The sequence below is a fragment of the Protopterus annectens genome, chromosome 7.part0 (assembly GCF_019279795.1).
Source record: "Protopterus annectens isolate FY-2018-M chromosome 7.part0, PAN1.0, whole genome shotgun sequence".
Lineage (NCBI taxonomy): Eukaryota > Metazoa > Chordata > Ceratodontiformes > Protopteridae > Protopterus > Protopterus annectens.
In genome coordinates, this window is record NC_056739.1 from 1,060,860,964 (window position 1) to 1,060,883,883 (window position 22,920).

At 39.2% G+C, this 22,920-nt stretch overlaps 1 protein-coding gene across 1 annotated transcript in view; it reads left to right on the forward strand.

Annotated features, from left to right (window-relative positions):
• Positions 1-22,920, forward strand: part of CHDH (choline dehydrogenase) — a 312,713-nt gene that overhangs the window by 197,457 nt on the left and 92,336 nt on the right. The window contains exons 5-6 of the mRNA XM_044077617.1: positions 10,648-10,782; positions 20,642-20,784. Coding sequence (XP_043933552.1) covers positions 10,648-10,782; positions 20,642-20,784 — 278 coding nt within the window. The remainder of the gene's footprint in view (positions 1-10,647; positions 10,783-20,641; positions 20,785-22,920) is intronic.

A 22,920-nucleotide genomic window follows, 5' to 3' on the forward strand; every position in this document is an offset into this window, starting at 1 on the left:
CTACACACCTTGGATGTACACAGACAACTGCGCTACTATCTGGACAGAACCAAGGCCAGCAGAAAAACTGACCAGCTTCTGGTAGCATATGCAACAGGAGTGCAAGGAAAAGCAATTTCAAAACAGACAATCTCAAAATGGATAGGAAATTGCATTCGATTCTGCTACTCATTTCATGGAAAGACAACTCCTGAAAATATCAGGCCTCACTCCACAAGAGCTACAGCCACCACTACAGCTTTCTTACGAGGAGTGGCTACCAAAGACATTTTAGAAGCTGCTACTTGGAGCTCCGTGCATACATTTGCCAAGCATTATAATCTTCCTTTATACTCCAGATCCCGAGCAGGTTTTGCAACTGCTTTTTTACAAGGGATCTTAACTACACCATCATTATCTTAGTGCCTCCTCCCCTAGTTTGGCTATGGTATTCTACCCATTTGTTATAACTGCAGATGCATCCTTGAAGGACATAGTACAGTTTTGTACCTACCATAAATGTAGATGTCCGATAGGTATGCATCTGCAGTCAGGATTACCCACCCTCCTTCCCCTCTGTGGTATTCCTAGGGTACTTACCCCTCTTTTAGCTAGCTGGGGGAATCTATTATGGTGTATTTGTTTGTATGTATATATGTATATATATATTTTGCTTTCTACTGTTTGGAATTATCTGCATTTATCCAAATTTAGCCTTCCTAGAGGGCACCTGGCATCTGGGGCAAGAAACACTGAGGAAAATGGCGTCAGCTGATGCCTTTATACCCCAGCAGCTATGACGTCGGGTGAAGTGCGACATCAGCCAAGGCCAGACCCAGAATTTGGAATCCGGCCGACCGAAGGGCTGCCTGAGGCAGGACAACCCATTTGTTATGACTGCAGATGCATACCTATCGGACATCTACATTTATGATAGGTACAAAACTGTACTTTTTTCACAATTCATGACTGCTGAACTAGGGACTGTACTGCATAAAGAGGAACAGGTGGTAGACCCTACTCCTCCGAACTCCAAGACAAACTACAAAGGACTTTTTCCTAAGCCATGCACCCGGGCTGATGATAATCACCTTCTGATTAACAAAAAAAAAAAAAAAAACATAAATTAAAAAAAAAACCTTATGCTGTTTATAACCCCTGAAAAACTCTCATCCACTTCTTATTAACAACACTGATAACTACAACATTATACAATGACCCTCTATTAATATTCAAAAACGTGCACGCTGATTGGTCAGCATGCACATTGTAAATCAGAGTTATACTAATGGAAAAAGGTCCGGTTGCCTGGACTTTTTCCATTACTATAACTCTTTTTTTATAGGAACGGAGAAAGCAAGATCTCCGTTGCTTTTCACAAACTGTTTTGCTATGTTAAATGGGTTTAACGTAGCGAGACAGCTTTAAAAAAGCAACGGAGATTCTCCGTTGCTTTTTTTAAAGCTGTCTCGCTAATTTAAACTCCTTTAACACAGTGAGACTGTTTGTAAAAAGCAACGGATATCTTGCTTTCTCCATTGCTTTTTTCAAAACTGTCTCGCTATGTTAAATGGGTTTAACATAGCAAGACAGCTTTAGAAAAAGAAACGGAGATTCTCCATTGCTTTTTTTAAAGCTGTCTCGGTATGTTAAACCCATTTAACATAGCGAAACAGTTTGTGAAAAGCAACAGAGATCTTGCTTTTTCCGTTGCTTTTGCCCACAGCTCTGATGTACTGTGTAGGTATATGCATGCGCAGTACATCAGAACTGCCGCAGAATACCAGACAGCTGCGGAAGGACAGCAAGGAGGCATTATAAAATGCCATTATTTAAGAAAAGTAATTATTTTTTTCTTAAATAATGTCATTGTATAATAGCAATAACCCACTTCTGGGTGTGGGTAATGCTGGATTTACCCACGGCTGGCTTTGTTTGGCCACTCGGGCTTCGACCTCGTGACCAAACCACACCAACCGTGGGTAAATCCAGCATTACCCACACCCAGGCATGGGTTATTGCTATAGTATTCCCCTCATTTCTGAATACAAATACCTTGATTGTCCTTAACTTTTTAAAATCATATTGACAAAATAACACAATACCATCTCGATGTAAACTCTACTATAGGCTGTTTAATCTATTCTCCATTCAGCCTGCTTTTCCATACCCAAAAACATTTTTCTCTCTACATTGGAATACAGTTTCCCTCTGGTCACCTTTTACTAAGGACAAAATTCCCAAAGACTAAATATCAGAGAAAATAAAATGTGCACATTTGCTCAACTTGCTAACAGCAGATCTCACTTTTGTAACCTCCTATAGTATCTAAAATGACTTCCTCTTACTAGAAGGTCAACTTATTTCTAGGGCACTCTTGTTCATAAAATACTAAACATTGGATATTGCTAATGTCTGAGACAGAAACTACCCATTTATCATATTAAGCACACCTCTGTATAAAAAAAGTGTTGAAGAACATGCCTTCTCCAGAGTAAGCCCAGCATTATGGAACAGACACCCTCTTGAATTGAGAGACCTGGATGTTTACCAAATTCAAAAACTCTTTCTCTACACTTGCACAAGAAAATTGAGTGTGAATGTTTTAGAGACAATAGTTATCCTCACCACTGGCTATCAAACAATCATCTCCATCAAGAAGGTCACCACAAAATGTTGAATTGTAACAGTGCGCTACCTCCAGCATGACGCTCTTTCCCAGCTTGTTATCCTAAATGTCATTGTGATTATTTTCTGAAACGTTGTATATACTTTACGTATTATAAACAACTTTGGTTGCACTGTTAACTCTATCTCTGCAAAGTTTCTCTGTACATAGGATTTGTAACATGCATAAAAATCTGCAACAAGCATGTTTGTTGGAAGACACTTTAAAGACATTTGATTTTTGCATTTGTTATTGTGCATTTTATGCTTCTTCAATGCTAATGTTGTTTGTTTTTATTTCTGTGCTTTTGGTTTGCGTCTGAAAACGATCTTCAGACCAGCCCACCTACCCAGTTACCAAATAGTAAATAGCCCGAGCTACAAGTATGAGTTAAAGATGTGCACCCTTCACTACTGCTGATGATGAAGATGATCTTATGGTGACACAGCTATGGAGTGCTAAAATTGTTGGGATATATACGAGTGCCTGCTGCAATACTATACCCATCACCATATATTCACAAAGACACTGTTCCCAAGGCACTAACCTCTTCATAAGGACAGACACAAATGCATAGTCCTGATATCGTGGATTGCCTTGTGGCCAGTGCAGTCTGTATTCACAGAAAACATGCAGGTGCACACATTTATTGCTATTTTTAGATACACTGTGTTTTTGTGCCATGGCACACATTCTTAGGAGGTGGGATAAATACATCTTTAGTGCACAACTGCAAATTACTGTGCATCTCCTCAGAGCTGTTCATGGTTCTACAAAACTACTGCTATACTTCCACACGTTACTATGTGTAACTTCTCCAATCACTTAAAAAGGTTTGCACACTTTAGTGCTCAAAACGATGACATAGCCACATTTTAATTGCAACTTTATTGACTATGAAGGCAAATGAAGCAGAGTTCTATGACTGTCTATAGATTGTTTTATTTCACTGACATGCATATGAGACAGGAAGTACAGCTAAGGTGCTTAGGCATGCATCTGACATCCTGCACTCCTGGACCGTCACAGGAGGTCTATATGAGTGTGCACACTGTGCATCTGAGCAGTGATGAGCTGTGCTACTCATGCGTTAGAAGTCAGAATGTATGTGGGAAAGCAGCTGCCTGGTGCATGAAGGAAAGCAAAATTCTACTGCCTGCCCTTTGCAGCCAGTTCAGGGAGTGCTTACTAGGGTCTTTTGATGGACTAATGTGACCTGCCTGAGGTGCTCATCAGGACAGCACATATTAACAAGACAGGCTATCAGCTGTGATAACTTACAGCGTTGCTACACAAAATATCTGAATCAAGAGGAAATAGTGGGTAACAGTACCCCAAATGGTATCATGTTTGTCATTTTAATGATGTATACAGATGTATTCTTATTACTGGCAGATTTTTTCTTTCAAATGCCTTAAACAAATTAGGTGGTCTGCTGTGTGCAGATTCTGTTTTATATGCAGGTGATAGAAGCCATTGTAATGATGTGTATGGTGCAGTCCTGCAGGGACCTATTACATTGAAATGGTTCAGCAAAACCTCACTGACAGCCAGCACGCTCCCTGGTTTCTCCTTGCATATAACATAGTCCTATATCTGTATAGGCCTTTTTACTTATGTACAGGGGACACCAATCTTACTGCTTCTTGGACACATGACAGAGGTATGGGGCTACAGGTTAGAATTATTGTTCAGGCACTGGATTACTAATGAGACCCACTCTCTTTTGGCATAGGAACAAGCTAGGCTACTGCAGGAGAGAGGCAAGGCCGGTGACTAGTCATGGCTTGTTGTCCTGGTATGTACTGGCCAGTGTTTAAATATACATATATCTATATCTATATCTATATATATATATATATCTATATATATATATATATATATGTATGTGTATATATATATATATATATATATATATATATATATATATTTTTTTTTTTTTTTTTTTTTTTTTTTTCACTGATGGGGGAATCACTTATGGCACACTTCCTATTATGTCTTCACTGGACAACCATAGTCCACCCCTGCTGAGGATGTAGCCAGAGAGTGTGGTGGGGCCTGCAGAGCTTTACCGGGGGCAGGCGAGGGGGGCAGTGTTTCTTGACTTCTTACAGCAAGTAGCCTGGCCCCATTGCCCATGGTGGCCCAGTTATGACTGGTGTAGATGGTGGAGCCAATGGTTGAGAGAATGGTGGACAAGCAGTTGGCCTGATTGAAATTTGTCCTGGAGTGGATTGTAGATTCACTCTACAGGCAGAACCTAAACCTAAGGCTGCCAAGTGAGGGAGTGTCCAATACCACCAGTCAACCTGATTCATCTACTAATTATGGGTTACAGTAATGTCCCTCTTGCTTAGATTAGCTACCTAAACATTGCTTTTACTTCACCCTCTTTCACAGCCTGTTGTACCCCCTTCTTATTATGTTTGGTTTGTTTGTCATCTGAATGTTTCTTTCCTTTCTGTGTCTCTCTTTCCTAATACATGCATATCTGTCCCTGTTTGTACTGTTCTGTTTGTCTGTTTGCATTGGCACAATGACTTACACCTTTTATTTCCCTGGTTTTCCTACTACCCTTCCAGTTCTCTCTTATTATTGCATTAATAAGAAGGAGCCTTGTACAGCGCAGCATGCTTATCATACCCCACATCAGCACTTGCTGTATGTTGTCCTTTCATGTGCCCCTTTGCTTGCTGCCTTCTGCTTTTCCTTCTTTCATATACACCCCCTTACTTTCCTCTTTTATGTATCAAAAAGGTGTCTGTGTAGTTGGGTACCATACCACAGTAGTTGCAGTTACTGTATAATTGAATGTTGCTGTACACTGCTGTATGCCTTCTTGCAGTAGAGAATGCTAGGCCATACATTACTTCTTCCATATGTACTACTGCTGTTGGCTGCTTCTCTCAGGTATACAGCTTCAGTTCTCTGAGATTCATGCAGATTGGTCCACATCATAGTGTCCCTTGTGGCTTCCTGTTGTAATTGCAGGACCTGTAAGTTGTATCTTTCGGCTTTTCCCGGTTAGGGGTCGCCACAGCAGAACTCCAATCCGCTAATGATTGGCAGCAGATTTTTAAGTACCGAGTTGCCAGCCCTGACGTACAACCTTCAACGAAGGTACGCCCATTCACACATGTCTCCACACAGAAGACGCTTTAGCTGAGAATTGAACAGGACAACGTCTTGCTGTGAAGTGACAATGCTACAGCAGCACCAATTGCAGGACCTGTAAGTATTGGTCCAGAATTCTGAAAAATAACAACAGAACTGAAAGATAACAGCAAATGCTGACAATAGCTGTCCTCCTTTAAAGTTACTTTTTAAAAGAAAGCAAACCTTGTATACCTCCCTTGTGGGGCGGGGCTTGTGTATCCCCCAACATACATATAGTATATATAGTGACTTCAAAATAGATATACTATAGACAAAAGGGAATACTCTCAGCATGCAGTGATTTTTGGACTTTGCAAGCCAAGACCCGTATTCTCACATCCAGCCTTGCTCTTCTAGAACTCCTACACGAGTCCCAGAATTTAAAACTGTTACTGTCCTTTGTATTTCTTTATATATCTGTATCTGCAAGAATGTGCCTGCATGTGCCCTTGTTGTACTCCTCCTCTGTATGAAACTGAGTATAGGTCAATGCTAAGAAATGCAGCTTGTCGCACTTTGGATGTGCAATTATTCCGTTTACTGCTATGCATTGCTTTGAACCTGCTGAAAAGTGCAGCATTTTTCTATGAATTCCAACCTTTGTTTTACTGCTTCTTCTGAACAGAAATTTACAGCTGCCACATGGTTTACTTGTCATAGGCACTGTTGGCACTGTAATGGAGACCCTGCTTTTGTTAAAGAAGCAAAGTCCTTATGTGTGACATAATCTTACAGTCATGTTATCATAGGTAAGTAGGATCCAGCCACTCAGATTGCAAAGATTTTGGGTATCTTTGGATAATGAGGCTTGAGTAAAACAAATGTCTTTAAAGATGATAATGTGGCTAGGTAACAATGCACCATCCTACTTTATTTTGCTGCCAGCTCTAAGGCTTGGAGTACCAGCAAAGTGCAACAACTTCGCAAATTCAGAACACTGCTGTGCTGCTTGGGGGTTGGAACAATAAGGGCGGAGTTGTTACTAAAAGTCAGACTTGCAGTTTGGTTCCATATCATCAGATACTTGCGTTTCATTTAGCACACTGGATTAACTGTGGCATAAGTCCTGGTTTGGATAGGGAGGTAACACAGAAACAAACAGCTATAATCTAGCTGTTGTGTGGGAATAGAATAAAAATATTTAACAGAACAATCAGTTTTTGAAAGCAACTCTGTCGGCGCATAATACTGACTCTGCAATTGTATTCTTGTACCTTAAGATTGCTGGATGTATTGCACTGACAAGCTAGACCTAGCTAGTAAGTATTTGGCTTGTGATATGGACCATCTTATAGTTGCCTTCAAATTGAGCAAGCTTGAGACTAATTCTTGACTAAAGGGGTTAGCAAAGAGACAGAAACAAGGGGCAGTTCAGGATTCTGCACAGCTGCACACATTCTTATTATTCCTAGTCAATCTTTTCTCTTCTTTTATCATGTGTAGCATACATGATTTACTTATTTATTTATTTATTTTACATTTGTTAACCGGGATAGTCCGACTGGATATATGTCCATTTTCAACGGAGGCCCGGGGAGAAAAGCTCCACGAGTAGTAAATACAAAACATAAAGAAAGGCAAAAAAATGTACAAAAGTTTGGGTTGCATGAAAAAGTAAAAAATAAATTTTACAACAATATGTCATTTACAACAAGAAGTCAGCAGAAGACACTAATAATATAGTTATAGGAACCATATGCTACTATCATAAGAGACTGATAGTTAGAGGGAGGACATTAATAACTAATTTATAGAGTAGTCTGAGGATTAGCCAGGCTTGGTACAGTAGCAGGACCATTTAGAGCCCAGGTATAGTTTGAGCTTGGTTTTGAAGTGATACAGGGAAGAAATTAAGGTTATCTCAGGGGGTAAAAGGTTCCAGGTTTTACCTAGGGAGTTAGACAGGAGAGAGTCTCTGGCTTGGTTGTTGGTTTTATAAGTCTGGATGAGCACCTTGTTGGAGGAATGAAGTGGTCGTGGATTGTTATACAGGGTGACTAGGTGTGTGAGTGAAGGAGTGTTATCAGGGGTGTAAATGATTTTGTGGGCTATGATCAGTTGGTTGTATAGCACGAGAATAGGAAGTTCGAGCCAACCAAGCTGAGTTAGGTTAATGCAGTGATGTGTCCTAAAGGGGAGGCCGGTGGCAAATCTGGCAATGTGATTATAACAGGTGGTAAGTTTAATTAGATTGGACTTGTTATTTAGAAGGAGAGGTGACGCATACAGAAGAGAAGAGAGAAGATGGGAACGGGCAATGGCTACCTTGGCTAGGGGAGTTAAAAAGTTCTTTAATCTGTGCAGTGGGCCTAGCTTTTTATTAATGGTTTTGATTAGGTGGTTGACGTGTAGGTCAAATTTTAAGTGGGTGTCAATGGTGACGCCTAGAAGTTTAGTAGAAGGGTCAGGAGAGATAATTGTGCCATCTTTGGATTTAATTATGAAGTTAATGGGGGTGGACTTTTGTGTAGGTAAGAATATAAGCATTTTGGTCTTTTTGGGCTTTAGTAGTAGGCGGTGGTTGGATAGCCAGTTTTCTATTGTGTTAAAGGTAGTTTGGGTCCTTAGCTGTAACTCTGCAGGGGACGTGGCTGAACATATCAAAGTTGAGTCATCTGCATATTGAATGCAGTTGACTTTAGGAATGGCAGTATGAAGATCATTTATGAAGATGGAGAATAACAGAGGGCCTAGAATAGACCCTTGTGGAACACCCAGGTTAGTTGGTAATAAGGTGGACAGTTTTGAGTGCCAGAGTACAGCTTGTTGTCTACCACTTAGGTAGGACTCAAACCATTGAAGAGATTTAGGTTCTAGACAGAGTGATCTTAGTGAGTGGATTAATAGTTGGTGATCCACCATATCAAAAGCTTTGGACAGGTCCAGGAATAGAGCGGAAGAGATATGGTTATTATTACAATAAGAATTAATGGTGATAGAGAAGGCTAATAGGGCTGTAGTGGTGCTATGGTGAGGTCTAAAGCCATGTTGGGTATCTGCCAGGAGATGGTTGTTTATTAAATGGTTCATAAACTGCTTTTGGATACATTTTTCCATTATTTTGGCTAGGGGAGAGAGTATGGCAATTGGCCTATAGTTGGATAGTTCGGTAGAGCCTCCCCCTTTATGGAGAGGGATGACATAAGATATTTTCCAGATATTAGGAATTTTAGCTTCAGTTAGTGTGTGATTTATAAGTACTGAGATAGGATAGGCAATGGCGTCAGCAGATTTTTGTAGATATTCAGCTGGAAGTTGGTCAGCTGCAAGAGTGGTAGGTTTTAGTTTTTTGAATAGGGTGTGTATAAATGAGGTAGCAATAGGTTGGAAGCTAAAATGTGGAAGATTAATAGAGGTGGAGCTGTTTGGGCTGTAGGGGCTAGGTGGCAAGCTGCTTGCTAGGGTTTGGATGGTCTCAGTGAAAAAGCGATTAAAGCTATCTGCAACTAATTCTAATGGTTTGTCGGTGAGGGCCTGAGGTACAGGGGTAGTCTTTTTACCAGGGTGTGTTAGATTATTTAGTCCAGCCCAGAATTTTTGAGGGTTTTTTTGGTGAAAGGACTGTAGATTACTGAAGTATTTTTTTTTGTCAAGTAGTACAAGTTTTTTAGTTTCATTCCTGAGTTGCCTGTATAATATTTGATCCTGAGGGAGTTTGGTGGTTCGCCATAGAGCCCAAGCTTTGTCTCTGAGTTTAATTTTGAGCCTGGTCTCTTTTGAGAGCCATGGTGCAGTTTTTGGCTTTGTTTTTTTAGAGCGGATGGGAGCATGAAGGTCAAGAATCTCCAGAAATTTTTTGTTAAAATACAGTACTGCTTCTTCTAAGGGGAGGCTTTTAAGCATTGACCAATTGCAAGATTTTAGTTCAAGTTGGAACTTGGTTAAATCAATTTTTTTGTTTCTGACATATCTTAGTAGTGATTGGTTGTGGTTAGATATTTTCTGCTTGATTATATATGTGAGATGGTGATCACTAAGACTATCAGAGTGGGTACCATATGTATACAGGTTGGGGTTGTTGTTTATGAGCACCAAATCAAGTATACTTTCTTTCTGGTTGGGCTTGCTAGTTCTAGTCGGAGTGTTAATAACTTGCTTGAATGAATGCAAGTTAATGTGGGTGGTAGGGGATTCAGAGGAACAGGTTCTCCAGTCAATATTAAGGTCACCGAGAAGTATGGTCTCTTGGGGGTAGTGGATGGATATCCAATATAGGATATCTTCAAGTGTAGTTATATTATTACCTGGGGGAATGTACATGCAGATTATGAAGATGTGTTTGCTGTTATTTAGTTTCAGTTTAGTAGCTAGGATTTCAGAGTTATTGGACTGAGGCAGTTGAATAATGTCGGTAGTTACAATCATATCAGATTTGTATAGTACCGCAACCCCACCCCCTTTTCTGGATGCTCTGTCCAGCCTGTGTATGTTATACCCAGGGGGAAGTATTTCATTGTCTGGAGTGGAGGGTTTTAACCAGGTCTCTGAGAGACACAAAATATCAGGGGCTAGATCAGCAAGGAGTGCATGAAGTTCATGCAGTTTGTTATTGATACTTCGGATGTTGAGATGACAGGTTAAGAGAGAGTTAGGTGGATGAGGAATTGTAGGGGTGTAGCTTTGGTTGCTAATAGAGAGAGAGGATTTGTTTATGTTGTTAGGGCCAGGGTTGGGGTGTATGTCCCCGTCAATTAACAGATTGAGTCTTAACTTAGAGATAAGTTGTTAGATGGTGTTGGATACAAAGGTGACATTTAGAGGAAAAAGTAGATGATTTTACCTTGGTTAACACCCAAAGCGGTTAGTAATTCTGTTTATATTCTTTTGTATTGTGTTTTATTTAGGCGTTGGGCAAAATCTACAAGACCATCTTGAAGTGTATGTGCAGCAGCAATGCACTGAGCCAATTACTTTGTTCCAAGCACAGCGACCAGTTCAGATGATCAAAATAGGATTAGAGTGGCTTTGGAAATTTACAGGTAATACCAACTTTGCATGTTTATTTGATGGTCTTTAATGCTTAAATGTTGATATTTTACATTATTTCAAAAGAATTGATTTTTCTTTAACTGCAGTTTTCCAGTGTTTAAAATATATGTTGTAAGTAGTAACTTTTTATGTGTGGAACTTTTTTTCAGTGGGCCTCCACTGAAAAGGGGCAATGCTAAGTCAGACTTTCCTGGTAAAGAAATGACAAATGACCTAAATAAATAAACACAGGTAGATTCAAAATTGGTTACTGAAACCTCTGTTAAATTTGTCATTCCATGGAATTTAGGCTGCCTTGTAATATCTACCAACCCAAGCACTGTGCTGCATATACTATGCTGATTGAATAGCAGCTTAAGTGTCTCTTTACCCCCTACATCTTCTGTATGTGCAGCACGTTAATCAGAAGGCCTTCATTAAAAAAAAAGCAGGAGGGACAGTGACCAAAGGCATGGAAACTGAGTATTATTGGTGCTAGGAACTACACTGGTAAATTCATTTATTTTCATACACTTTTTAAATTAAAACTTTTTTTAACAAAAAAATGTCCGTTACATCGGCATGTGTATAAATAGGTCTCCCTCATCCAATAAAAGTCTCTAGTTGTTACTAATTATGTTTCTGATCCCACTGCAATTCACTTGATGCAGTCAGAGGGAATGACATGGTGTAGTGTTTCATGTTACGTGCTTGTACAGCCAGCACATTGTCATACAGTATTGGTATAAAATTAGTCACTCTGTGCCTGGTGACTTCAAATGCCAAACACTGCACCAAATCAGTCAGCTCAGATAAAAAGTCAAATTTTTAGGCAAACTGTCTGACGGGAATCTGGAAGCTTACCCATGCATAATACTAATTTTTATGTTCTTGTGGGTGACAGCTCATGGGGTTATTATTTGTTGATGGTGGGGGCTACAAAAATGTGAACTGAATCTATTACCTGCAGAGAAAATTTAATGGGAGAAGTATGTAGCTAAGTGGTTACCATGGAGAGATATGTTCGAAATGTAATCTTTGGAAGGACCAGTCGAGCCTTTAGTCTGCAAACAATAATGCATGACCAGCTGAATATTGCATGGAAAAGACAAACTGCCCAGGGGTGTTGTAAGGCTCAACATCACTGAACGTTTTATTGTTTAGTTCTTGTATGGAGTCATCAATAAGAAAGATGGAGTAGAATTGAACAAAAAGGCATTAAACAATTTCAGGAGGACTACTTGCATTCCTGTAAGGGTAATGTTTAAGGGTGTGTGTCATAATTACAGAGTAACTTTGATACTGCCTATGATATGATGCTTTTTTAAACACGCATGAGAGTTGGAAATGCTTGCACTGGCTACAGACAAGTTAACATTTTTGTTAAGTTTTGTTAAAATTGCTTACGTTTTTTTCTTTATATTAAGAGTTGTAGATTTCGAATGTTAGTATGACTAGATATTTTTTCAATTTCTTTTCTCATTAGATGTTTGCTTTACATTGTGTAATTCTGTGATTCACTCATTATTATTATTATTATTATTATTATTGTTATTATTATTATTATTATTGTTATTATTATTATTGTTATTATTATTATTATTATTATTATTATTGTTGTTGTTATTATTGTTATTATTTTTGTGTCCATCTTGCTGTAGCTGCTCAGTGGTAAATTGGTTAGCAGTAATGCCTGTCAGCATTTGGCACTCTGGCTGTGCTTCCTGCTGTCCTGATGCAGTGCCTTCATTGTGCTGTCTGCGTGTCATTCCTGTGCCCACATGAGAGTTCTCTGTGAGCTGTGGCTTTCTGCTACCTCAAACAGGTATGCTGATAGGTAGGTTGGAAAGCCTTTGACTTGGACATAGATGTGCATACAGTGTGACGGTGTGTGCATCTTCACATGCGTTCTGTGATGGACTGGCATTATGTGCAGAACCAGTTCTCTGCCTTACACTGAGTGTTAGGAGAGGCTCCAGTTCCCCTGCAGTCCTGAATAGGATGAGGGGGCACCTGAAAATGAATGGATGAATGACTGAGTGAATGACTGAAACTTTACCACTGCCCTTCACTGACAAGTGCTTTTGCAAAATAGTCATTGACATCCTTATGGGTAAAATGTCAGGCAGATGTGCCTTAATATCTCATCCAAAAGATGGCACATCAGGAGTGCAGCTATGTCTTTCAGCTAATGTTGCACTGTAACATCAGTGTTATAATATTTAAATGTCTGTTCTAGGAAACAAACTCCACAGCCTTCTGATTCTGCTTGCATCACAGACAAGTCCACAACTTACTGAGATGCTGACGCAAACTACTTAGTTTTGTCTTTGTGAGAATGTGTCTGTTAACTGCCCCACTATGTTAGAGATCCTACTATGCAAAACGATCACTGCTTCATTTATGTCTGAAGCATGTCTAGTTTTGATGGTAGGCCTTTGATGTTCAGCAGCATGTCATTTTGCTTAGACTTTGAGACTATGTTGCTTTTCCTGAGGGAGACTGACAGAAGTACTTGAGAAGGGAAGCCTGTTGCATAAAGTATGGTTTATGCTGCTAGAGAAGGAGAAAATGAATTTGTGGAGGACAGCTCTGAGATCTATAAACATACAGGCAAGCTCAAACATGCATGCAGGCTCCATTTTGAGTATATTTTAGCCGAAGTGCTTGCAGTCAGTCCATTTGATTCAGAAATGTTAAGCCCTTGTTATGGTACAACCTGGGTGTGTTGGGGCAAAGGGTTTTTACAGTCATCTAAATATGAAATGGGTGCAGTAATTTCTTTCAGTGTTCTTTTTGTGTTGTTTTCTAGTAGCCTGCACTGAAGTATATTTTAGTTTACAGGCCTGCCTGCAGTAAAGGAAATGGTAATGTTTTGGTATGAGGTAGGTTACAGAAGAGAAGAAGAGAGGTGTCCGTTTACTAAGCAGTACCCTTGTTGATGATTAACACGTCTGAGAACTTTTCTTGAGTTATGCTTTTAATTTTGATACAAGAGACAGATAGGCAGGAAAGGGGGTGTGGGCCTGAAGCAGAGGTTGTGCAGTCATACTGAGACTGATGCACTGTGACTCTTTTGGCCCCCTGCAATGGGTAACTGTTTGTATTTCCTCTTCTGCTAACCTTATTTTGGCTTGTTTCTCTCTGTGCGATCCCTGTACCTACCATGGCATCACATGCTGAGCCAAGAGAGCATGTCAGTCGGGCACCAGTCAGTAAACATTTAGATCATGTTACACTTGGTTTGTTTTTAATTTTTTTAATTTTTCTAGTGTGTGGCCATTGGCATCTGTCTTTTTAGTTTACCAAATTCATTGATAACTCTGCCATCATGGCAAAGTTACCATGTCCAGTGCCAGCTTCCAACTGTTCTTTTGTCCACTGGATTACAAGCCAGTATCCACAATGACAGTATACATTTTGCCTGGGTGAGAAGCAGGGCATTTATCACTGTTATAAATGCCATGTTTCAACACAGCCATCCAGATACAGGGAAGAGAAAAGTTACAAGCATTCCTGACTTCAGTCACGATAGTGGCTGTTATGGTCATCCAGTGATATCAGAGTAGTGAGAGAGCATCAGGAGAGGGAAAAAGAATAGGATAGTCAACATTAGTCACATTATTTTTAAAGTAAGCCTACCCAGATTCACCCTTCTGTACCTCTTTTCTGCTGTGTTCTCCTCAGATAATGAGGGATCAATCATACCTCCATGACTGGATGACAAAAGTTATAGACTTAAGATCGAGAGATATATACCCTTCAGCCACTTTGAATTGTCCGCACATCTTCATTCTTCTCCTTCATTTAAACATCTAGAGCTTTCCTGTGGTCAGCCTGTGTCTGAAGAGTTGTTTCTCTTGCCCACAAGCAGAGGCTCTTGGGGGCTGCACTCTGAACTGAGGACTCTTCTTCATAGTTTTTCCTCTGAGTCCAGCAGAGTTCAGTGGTCTAGGCTGAGGAAAGTTTCCTGTGTCTACCTGCACTTGCAGGACATGGAGGACAAGCCCGTATGTAGGATATGCATCATTTTAATATCTTATGGAACTTGTCTTTGGGGGTATGGAAGAGCACCCTTAGGTAAAATGAGATGATGCCAGAGTAACACCCTGCACATGTTTCTGTAATCCCAGTACTACCCCAGGCAAGCTGTTTCCCCAGGGCCTTATCATCCAAGCTCCAGTGTTCGCCTGTCACACTCTCAACCCTACTGCTATGTTGCCCATCACAGACACTACTGTATCCTGGAAAGAGGACTCAGAAGACCAAGAGATCCTTACCTGTGAGCCAGGTAAGGAGAATGAAAGTTCCCTCCCACAACTGCTTCCTGCTGAATAATCCTCTCTTTGGAGAAACTGTTAGACTTAAGTAGTCCTCTGTGGACTCGTCTCTGGCCTGTGGTCCACTTTACTCTCTCACTAGAAATATCTAAATGGATATACCCAAGAAATGTGAAATGGCAAAATACTGAAGCAAAAATCATCAACCACAGAAAAAAAAATTGATCTGCCACAAATACCATCTCAGAACATACATGATGCACCCCCAGTTGTATACATCAACTCTGAGATTGCAGAGTAACAGGGAAAGGTCAAATTCCCCAACAGCAGCATTACTGCAGTTTTCACCTCTGTTGACACCATTCCTGTCAGCCATATTGAGCAGGTTGGCAGGCATAAATGTTGCTGTCATTACTCACATTCAACCAGCTTAAGGTAAGCCAACTGAATACACAGCTGGTAAGAAGGAGAAGGAGCCCTGTGTCATCCTAACTTTTGTTGTGTCTTTCGGCTTTTCCTGGTTAGGGGTCGCCACAGCGGAACTCCGGTCCTCTAATGATTGGTAGTTGATTTTTATGTGTCGAGTTACCAGCCCTGACGCACAACCTTCAACGAAGGTACGCCCATTCATGCATGTCTCCACACAGAAGACGCTCTAGCTGAGAATCGAACCGGACAGCGTCTTACTGTGAGACGACAACGCTACCGCAGCACAACCACCGCAGGTTCTTCCTAACTATGGAGAATATTCTTAAGGATTCTATTTTGACAACCTGAAGCCATCTACATCTGCTGCCTCTGCTCCCAAGAAGAGAGATGACCTGTACAGGCCCTCATCAAAGTAAAGTGTGATCTTTATCTTGCATTACAGGCCAAAACCCTATAAGAACCTTTTAGTGAAGTATTTTAGAGACCACAGCACCTATTCACTTTTCCCCGATGAGGAGTCTAAAGCTTTGGACAGCTTTTGCCAAGAAGGTTTTCTCTACAATTGTGCTTGTAGTTTGGACCCTCAGCAGTTTGTATTCATACTTCTGTCCTCAGGCCCTGAAGAAGCTGGCAGCTCCTCATGATTTTGGTGTGAAGAAAGAGCTGGTTAAGACTATTACTGCATGTTCTTTAGTGAGCTTCCATGTCTCCTGCTGTAATTCAGATTATGACACTGTAGCAAGGGCAGCATTCTTGGGTATATGCCTGTGCAGGAAGGCATTGCGTAAGTTTTCTGTCTTTAAAGGTGAGGTTATGCAAACTATTCTTAATGCCCTCCCCATTCCTACTAGGAATACATTCAGGACTGTTTGTTCTTAGTAATGTGTCAGGATGCTGCTGCTCCTCCATTTTTGCTTGAGGTAAATTTCTGACTACAGGGAAACTGTGTTCCCTCTCCCACAATTTCCTCATTGCCTAACTGAGGGAATCTGTGCTAGATTAGGTACTAAAGATAGTACTTTGCCAAACAGAGTCTGAATTTATTAGTGTTCTAGAATGTTCTTTCCTGTTTTAATGAATCTATATTATTTCCACCTTTCTGTTGTCATTGGTTTTATGCTTGCACTCATAAGGTTTATTAATAATTGTGCTAAATCTCCCATAATCTAATAATAAATTCAATTCCATCCCATCTACCAATATTGTATGCTTAGTTAAGTTAGATGATATCAAAACCTCCGAAAACCTCCTCCAAACACAAATGTACGAAAAAAGAAAATCCGCTGAACTGTACAAATAAAGGGTTCTCCTCCAATACCACAGACTGTTCCACCACTCGATAATTGGTCACACAATTTATTAATAAACCACAGCTCCAAACACCACCAGATGAAATACAAACTTCCGTGTAGTTACTACATATAAGCCAAAAGATTGAGCGCGCTTTCGTCCGTTCCTTATGGACTTCATCAGAATCTAATGGATCATTGGATACATTCCTTAAATACTCAAGCAAGCAGCTATTAATATCCAATTAACCATTAATTAACAATTAAGTAATTTCACAGAATTGATGTAAAAAGCCACTTAAAAGAATTGTTAATACATAGAAACAGTACATAACGTACGTACAATCTAATACATAACACAAAGCTCTACAACAATTAATATTCTCATAGAAAAATATTACCCCAATTACACCTATTGTCATTCATTTTGTAAAATCTAATTGTGTTTAGAAAAAACATATTTAAAACATATTTAAAAGGTATGTATAAAATGCAGGAAGTATTGATATATGTGTATATATTGTATACATAACAAAAGTGGAGACAACAAACGTGTCATATTATTCAAACTTCAATTCCCTATTAAAAGGTTATATGAAAGTGTATGTGTTGCACACACAATGTTAATATGTAATTGAATGAATATTATGAAAAATAAAATATTAAAATATATATATATATATATATATATATATATATATATGCAACAAAATGAATGACAATAGGTGTAATTGGGGTAATATTTTTCTATGAGAATATTAATTGTTGTAGAGCTTTGTGTTATGTATTAGATTGTACGTACGTTATGTACTGTTTCTATGTATTAACAATTCTTTTAAGTGGCTTTTTACATCAGTTCTGTGAAATTACTTAATTGTTAATTAATGGTTAATTGGATATTAATAGCTGCTTGCTTGAGTATTTAAGGAATGTATCCAATGATCCATTAGATTCTGATGAAGTCCATAAGGAACGGACGAAAGCGCGCTCAATCTTTGGCTTATATGTAGTAACTACACGGAAGTTTGTATTTCATCTGGTGGGGTTTGGAGCTGTGGTTTATTAATAAATTGTGTGACCAATTATCGAGTGGTGGAACAGTCTGTGGTATTGGAGGAGAACCCTTTATTTGTACAGTTCAGCGGATTTTCTTTTTTCGTACATTTAAGTTAGATGATATGTTGATTCTGCTGCTATAGCACTTATCACATTTCTTCATGAGAGTCACATCATCAACAGGAAGCTTACAAATCATATTTTTGAAAGGCACAACACTGACATTTGCATTGCTACCATCTAGCGTAAAATCTCATTTTTACAAGGTGCATCATTACCAGTTAAACAATTTTTAGCAGTGTGTCCATTTTCCCACATTTAAAAATACCGTTTCAGTTGCTGTTATTTTTGGGGGGTTTGCAAGTATTTGCACATTTTTAGTTACAGACTTAAGTTTCCAAGTTCTAAACAAGCCTTCATTTGATATGAATTTTTCATTTAGCACAACCAGCTTGTCAGTACTCATGGTGTCACACTTAAAAGCTAACTTGTGTAAATTACTTGGGAGTACCATTATGAATCTGTCAACAGCTAAATATCTATCATTTTGATTTTGCTATTTGCTTCTGGTTTCAAACATAAGTTTAGAACATGTTTTATATAAAACATTGAGGTCTTATGGTTTTACTGGTGTTAAATATCCAGTTTTGAAATTGTATAGCTTGTATTTCAGGAGTCACACCAGACCTAGTAAGCAGTTCTTTTTTAGTTTGTTGTAATCCGGAGTATATGTAATTTCCATGAATATGTATGGTTCGAGTGTTTTTCCTGTCAACTTTGTAGATAAAATCTTGACCAAGTGAACCTGAACTCAGTACTCCTGGGTAGTTTACCTCTCAAACACAACAAAATATTCCTCTTTGTCTTCCTTAATAATTTTCTTTTGTCATGTGGTGTTTTTGTGTGAGTAGCACAGATGTTGTCATGTGTATCTATCCCTGGTCACTGACAAAAGTGTTTATAGTTATGCTGTTCTTCTGAAGGGTTCTTGTATGCTAATTCTTGTTCATGCTATTCTGCATCAAAATCTCTATAAATTTCTCCATTTTAATTGTCAAAAGGTGACATATCTCTCTCTTATTTTGTAGGTGGGAAAATTAACATCAAAAGTGCATGCATTTGCAGGCTGTGATACAAAAACAAAGATTAGAGCAGACTGGTATAGTGATCACATTTTGCCCACCGAGTACTACCTGTGTAACATTTAATACACACTAGAGTGGTGTGCTTTAGTATGAGTTAAAACAGAAAGCCTAATTTTGCTTCAGCTGAATTATTTAAAAAAAAAGTTCCATAACTGCTTTTTTCCAGCTTAAATAAATCAGGCTGAAGTTTATCTCTGGTTATTCTCCAAACATATAGACGTCCATTGTGGATGGCGCAGTGGTGCAGCGGTAGCATTGTTGCCTCACAGCAAGAGGTTCTCTGGTTTGCTTCTTGGCTGGGGTGCCTTCTGTGCAAAGTCTGTATGTCCTTCCTGCGTTCGTGTGGGTTTTCTCTGGGTGCTCCGTTTTCCTCCCACAATTCAAAGACATGCATCTGGAGCTTTTCTCCCTGGGCCATCACTGAAAATTGGCTTTGTTCCAAGTCGGACTTTCCCAGTAAACAAATGTTAAGTAAAGCAAAATAAAAATAATACAGTCCAGATGTTCAACAACTTTCTGGTAATTCTCCCAAGTATGTCTGCAGGCAGTGCCCTGTTACTTCATGTTTTCTTCAGGTAAACATTCTGGCTAATATTTTTTCTACTAACTTTTATAGAATATGTTTTTTTTTCACAGCCATTTCTGTTTTATTATTCTTTGGTCAGTTCTTTGCTTTATTCTGCTCTGGTCAGTTCATATTTTGACTTTCACTGAAGCAAGCTTTATTAGTATGTCATAATTCTGGTTAGAATCCTGCGAAGTATCATATTTGTAAACCTGAGGATGGGGAGATCTGCTAAACAGTGTCACAATTTTGTATTGAAATCATGTATGCAAGTATGTTTTCTACCACTAAACCCAGTCTTTCTTTATCACCACTTTTCTGTATTTTGCTAAGACAGCTCATGCAATTGTATATCATTCCATGACTGGCAGTTGATTTTTCTTACATTTCATAATGATAATATTACATTGCTGATAATAAGAATTACTGTAGCTCCAAAGTCAGTATCCTGAATAAAACATCTTTCCTACTTGAACATTATTAAGGTAGAAATCCAAACTGGAATTACCAGTTTTTATTTTAGTGTCATTTGTCAGGCCCTCTTTTGTACCTGCGTTGCAACAAGTGCTTATTCATTAAAGGGAGCCAGTTCATTGTATGGTTTCTGTAACAGGATCAGATGTATTTAGTGAGTAACTGCAAAGCTTTTTCTGTGTTGTGAGGAGAAAGGTTTATATTTGAGGGTGTTGCTCTGCTGTATTGCTGATGTACTATACAGATTGCTCTCCTTTCTCCATGTCAGTATGGTCTGGGATAGTGTTTATAAGCAGCAAGTGTGGATGTATGAAGGCTAATTTTCCCCTTGCCTATGGAGTTTTTATAACTGTGCTATTTAGAAGAACTTATTGAGGGTGTGTGTGTGTGATGTTTCACTGAAAAGAGATTTATTTTGATGGTTTGTTCTTTATGGAATTAGTTGTCTTTGAAGAGGTCTATGAAAAAGTAGTCCTGCATAAAGAAGGCATCAGATAAGTAAACATGGGATAATCTGCACGAATGTGTTAGGCTAATTAACCATCTTTGAGCCTAAAAAGAGGTCTTGTAGCAGTGTGTATATTTTCCATTTTTAAATAGTGACCTGTACCCCCACCTGTGTGTTTCTCTAGGCTATGGTGCTACTGCTCACTTAGAGTCAGGTGGCTTTATCCGAAGTCGTCCAGGAGTTCCTCATCCAGATATCCAGTTCCATTTCCTGCCCTCCCAGGTGATAGACCATGGCCGTGTGCCTCCAAAGGTGGAAGCTTATCAGGTATGCATCTTCAAAAGGTACTTCAAATCAACTGTTTACAGAGGCTGTGATGCACCACATGTTGGCAGTTTACAAAGGGTTATTCTGTCACAGGCTTATCGGAACGTCCATCATAATTCATCTATGAACATATCACACTCCATCAATAACAAGCCCTAAAAATTTGGATCAGTGAGCTACTTCATCTACCCCTTCGAGGCAGGCAGTAGTGCTCGGGCTTCAGAAGGAGTACGTATGACTTTTCTTTAGTTGAGTTTCTTACAGGTCATATTGTGAACCCCTTTGAGACACAGTGATGTGAGGGACTCGGTCATGATGCAAAAATAAGTAAAAATGAAAAGCCTTACTGTGAAGAATTGCTGAACTGACACATGCTTCCTGCTTAAAGATACAAATGTATTTATAAAACACAAAATAAAATTAAATCAGTTTGTGAAAAGAAGTACTATGTGAGGTGATATTTAGAATACCTGAAAAAAAAGCTTTGGTCTGAAGAATTACTTAGGTTCATAGGATGATACTAGCTTATTGGCCCGGAGGCCCTTATAAGCCTAGCCAAAAATTTTGCCCATGTTCCCTCAAAGTCAGCACCTGTTTCCCTTGTCCAGCAGGGACACAGGTGGGATCCCTGGGGTATATTTTCTGTTTCCCATCCAGTCTTCCAGGTTCCTCTTAAAGAGCGCTAGAGAGGTACTCTGCTTGACATGGAGAGGGAGTCTATTCCACAGATCGGGGAGTCTTTTGGACACAGATCTATCCTGCCAATAAGTTATATTAATGTCACAGACCAGGTTAAAGCCTTGCGTGCAGGTTGCACAAGTGGAGATTGTCATGCAGATATGCAGTAACTACATCAAGGCTGGGTCTGAAATGGCTGATTACAGAATTTGATTTCAAACTCCAGTAGAAAGAAGTACATACACTCTGTTGTTGTAAATGAAGTATAGGAAATTTGCTTCTTTTGAAAAACTACAGGAGCTCTGTTTTTTTTAACAGAAGTACATACACCCCCATTCCTGTTGTAAAAGTAGTCTCTGTTTTTCTTACAAAAACAATAGAGAATCTCTGATCCTGCAGATTCTTATTTACTTTCATCACCACCCCTTGGTGCTGGCTCTTTCTGATTAGCCATTTTCCTCCTGTAATCTTCACGTGTATCTTTTTAGACAGCTCAGTTGCATTTACCACGCCTATATTATGAGCTCGAAAAGACTGGAAATCAAATGGCTTAAACATCGAAACTGCCATTCCTCAAAGTCGTACACCACCTGCTAATTACATATACCAACTCCAAGATCACAGTACAGTGAGGAAAGGACAAATTTTCCAGTCTTCACTATACCACGATCTTACAATAAACACATCGACGCACAGCATTTTTTATGTTAAAGCCATTCACTCTCCAGCCTGTTCGATTTCTTGATAAGAACCCGCATTTATCATTGCATTGATTAGCATTTTGCCAGGTTTATCTACAGGCTTCATTGTTGCATTTTGCATTATGTATGTTTCTCAGGTTCTGTGTTGTTTAATGAACACTAAGTTAATATTTAGTCATTAGAGTTGGGAAACGGGTGCTGATTAGGTATGCAGTCAGTGCTGTGATCTTGATCATGAAATTGGCCTCTGTCCAGGATTAAACAACCCATGGACAATGGAGTCTTTTGGACACAGATCTATCCTGCCAATAAGTTATATTAATGTCACAGACCAGGTTAAAGCCTTGCGTGCAGGTTGCACAAGTGGAGATTGTCATGCAGATATGCAGTAACTACATCAAGGCTGGGTCTGAAATGGCTGATTACAGAATTTGATTTCAAACTCCAGTAGAAAGAAGTACATACACTCTGTTGTTGTAAATGAAGTATAGGAAATTTGCTTCTTTTGAAAAACTACAGGAGCTCTGTTTTTTTTAACAGAAGTACATACACCCCCATTCCTGTTGTAAAAGTAGTCTCTGTTTTTCTTACAAAAACAATAGAGAATCTCTGATCCTGCAGATTCTTATTTACTTTCATCACCACCCCTTGGTGCTGGCTCTTTCTGATTAGCCATTTTCCTCCTGTAATCTTCACGTGTATCTTTTTAGACAGCTCAGTTGCATTTACCACGTCTATATTATGAGCTCGAAAAGAC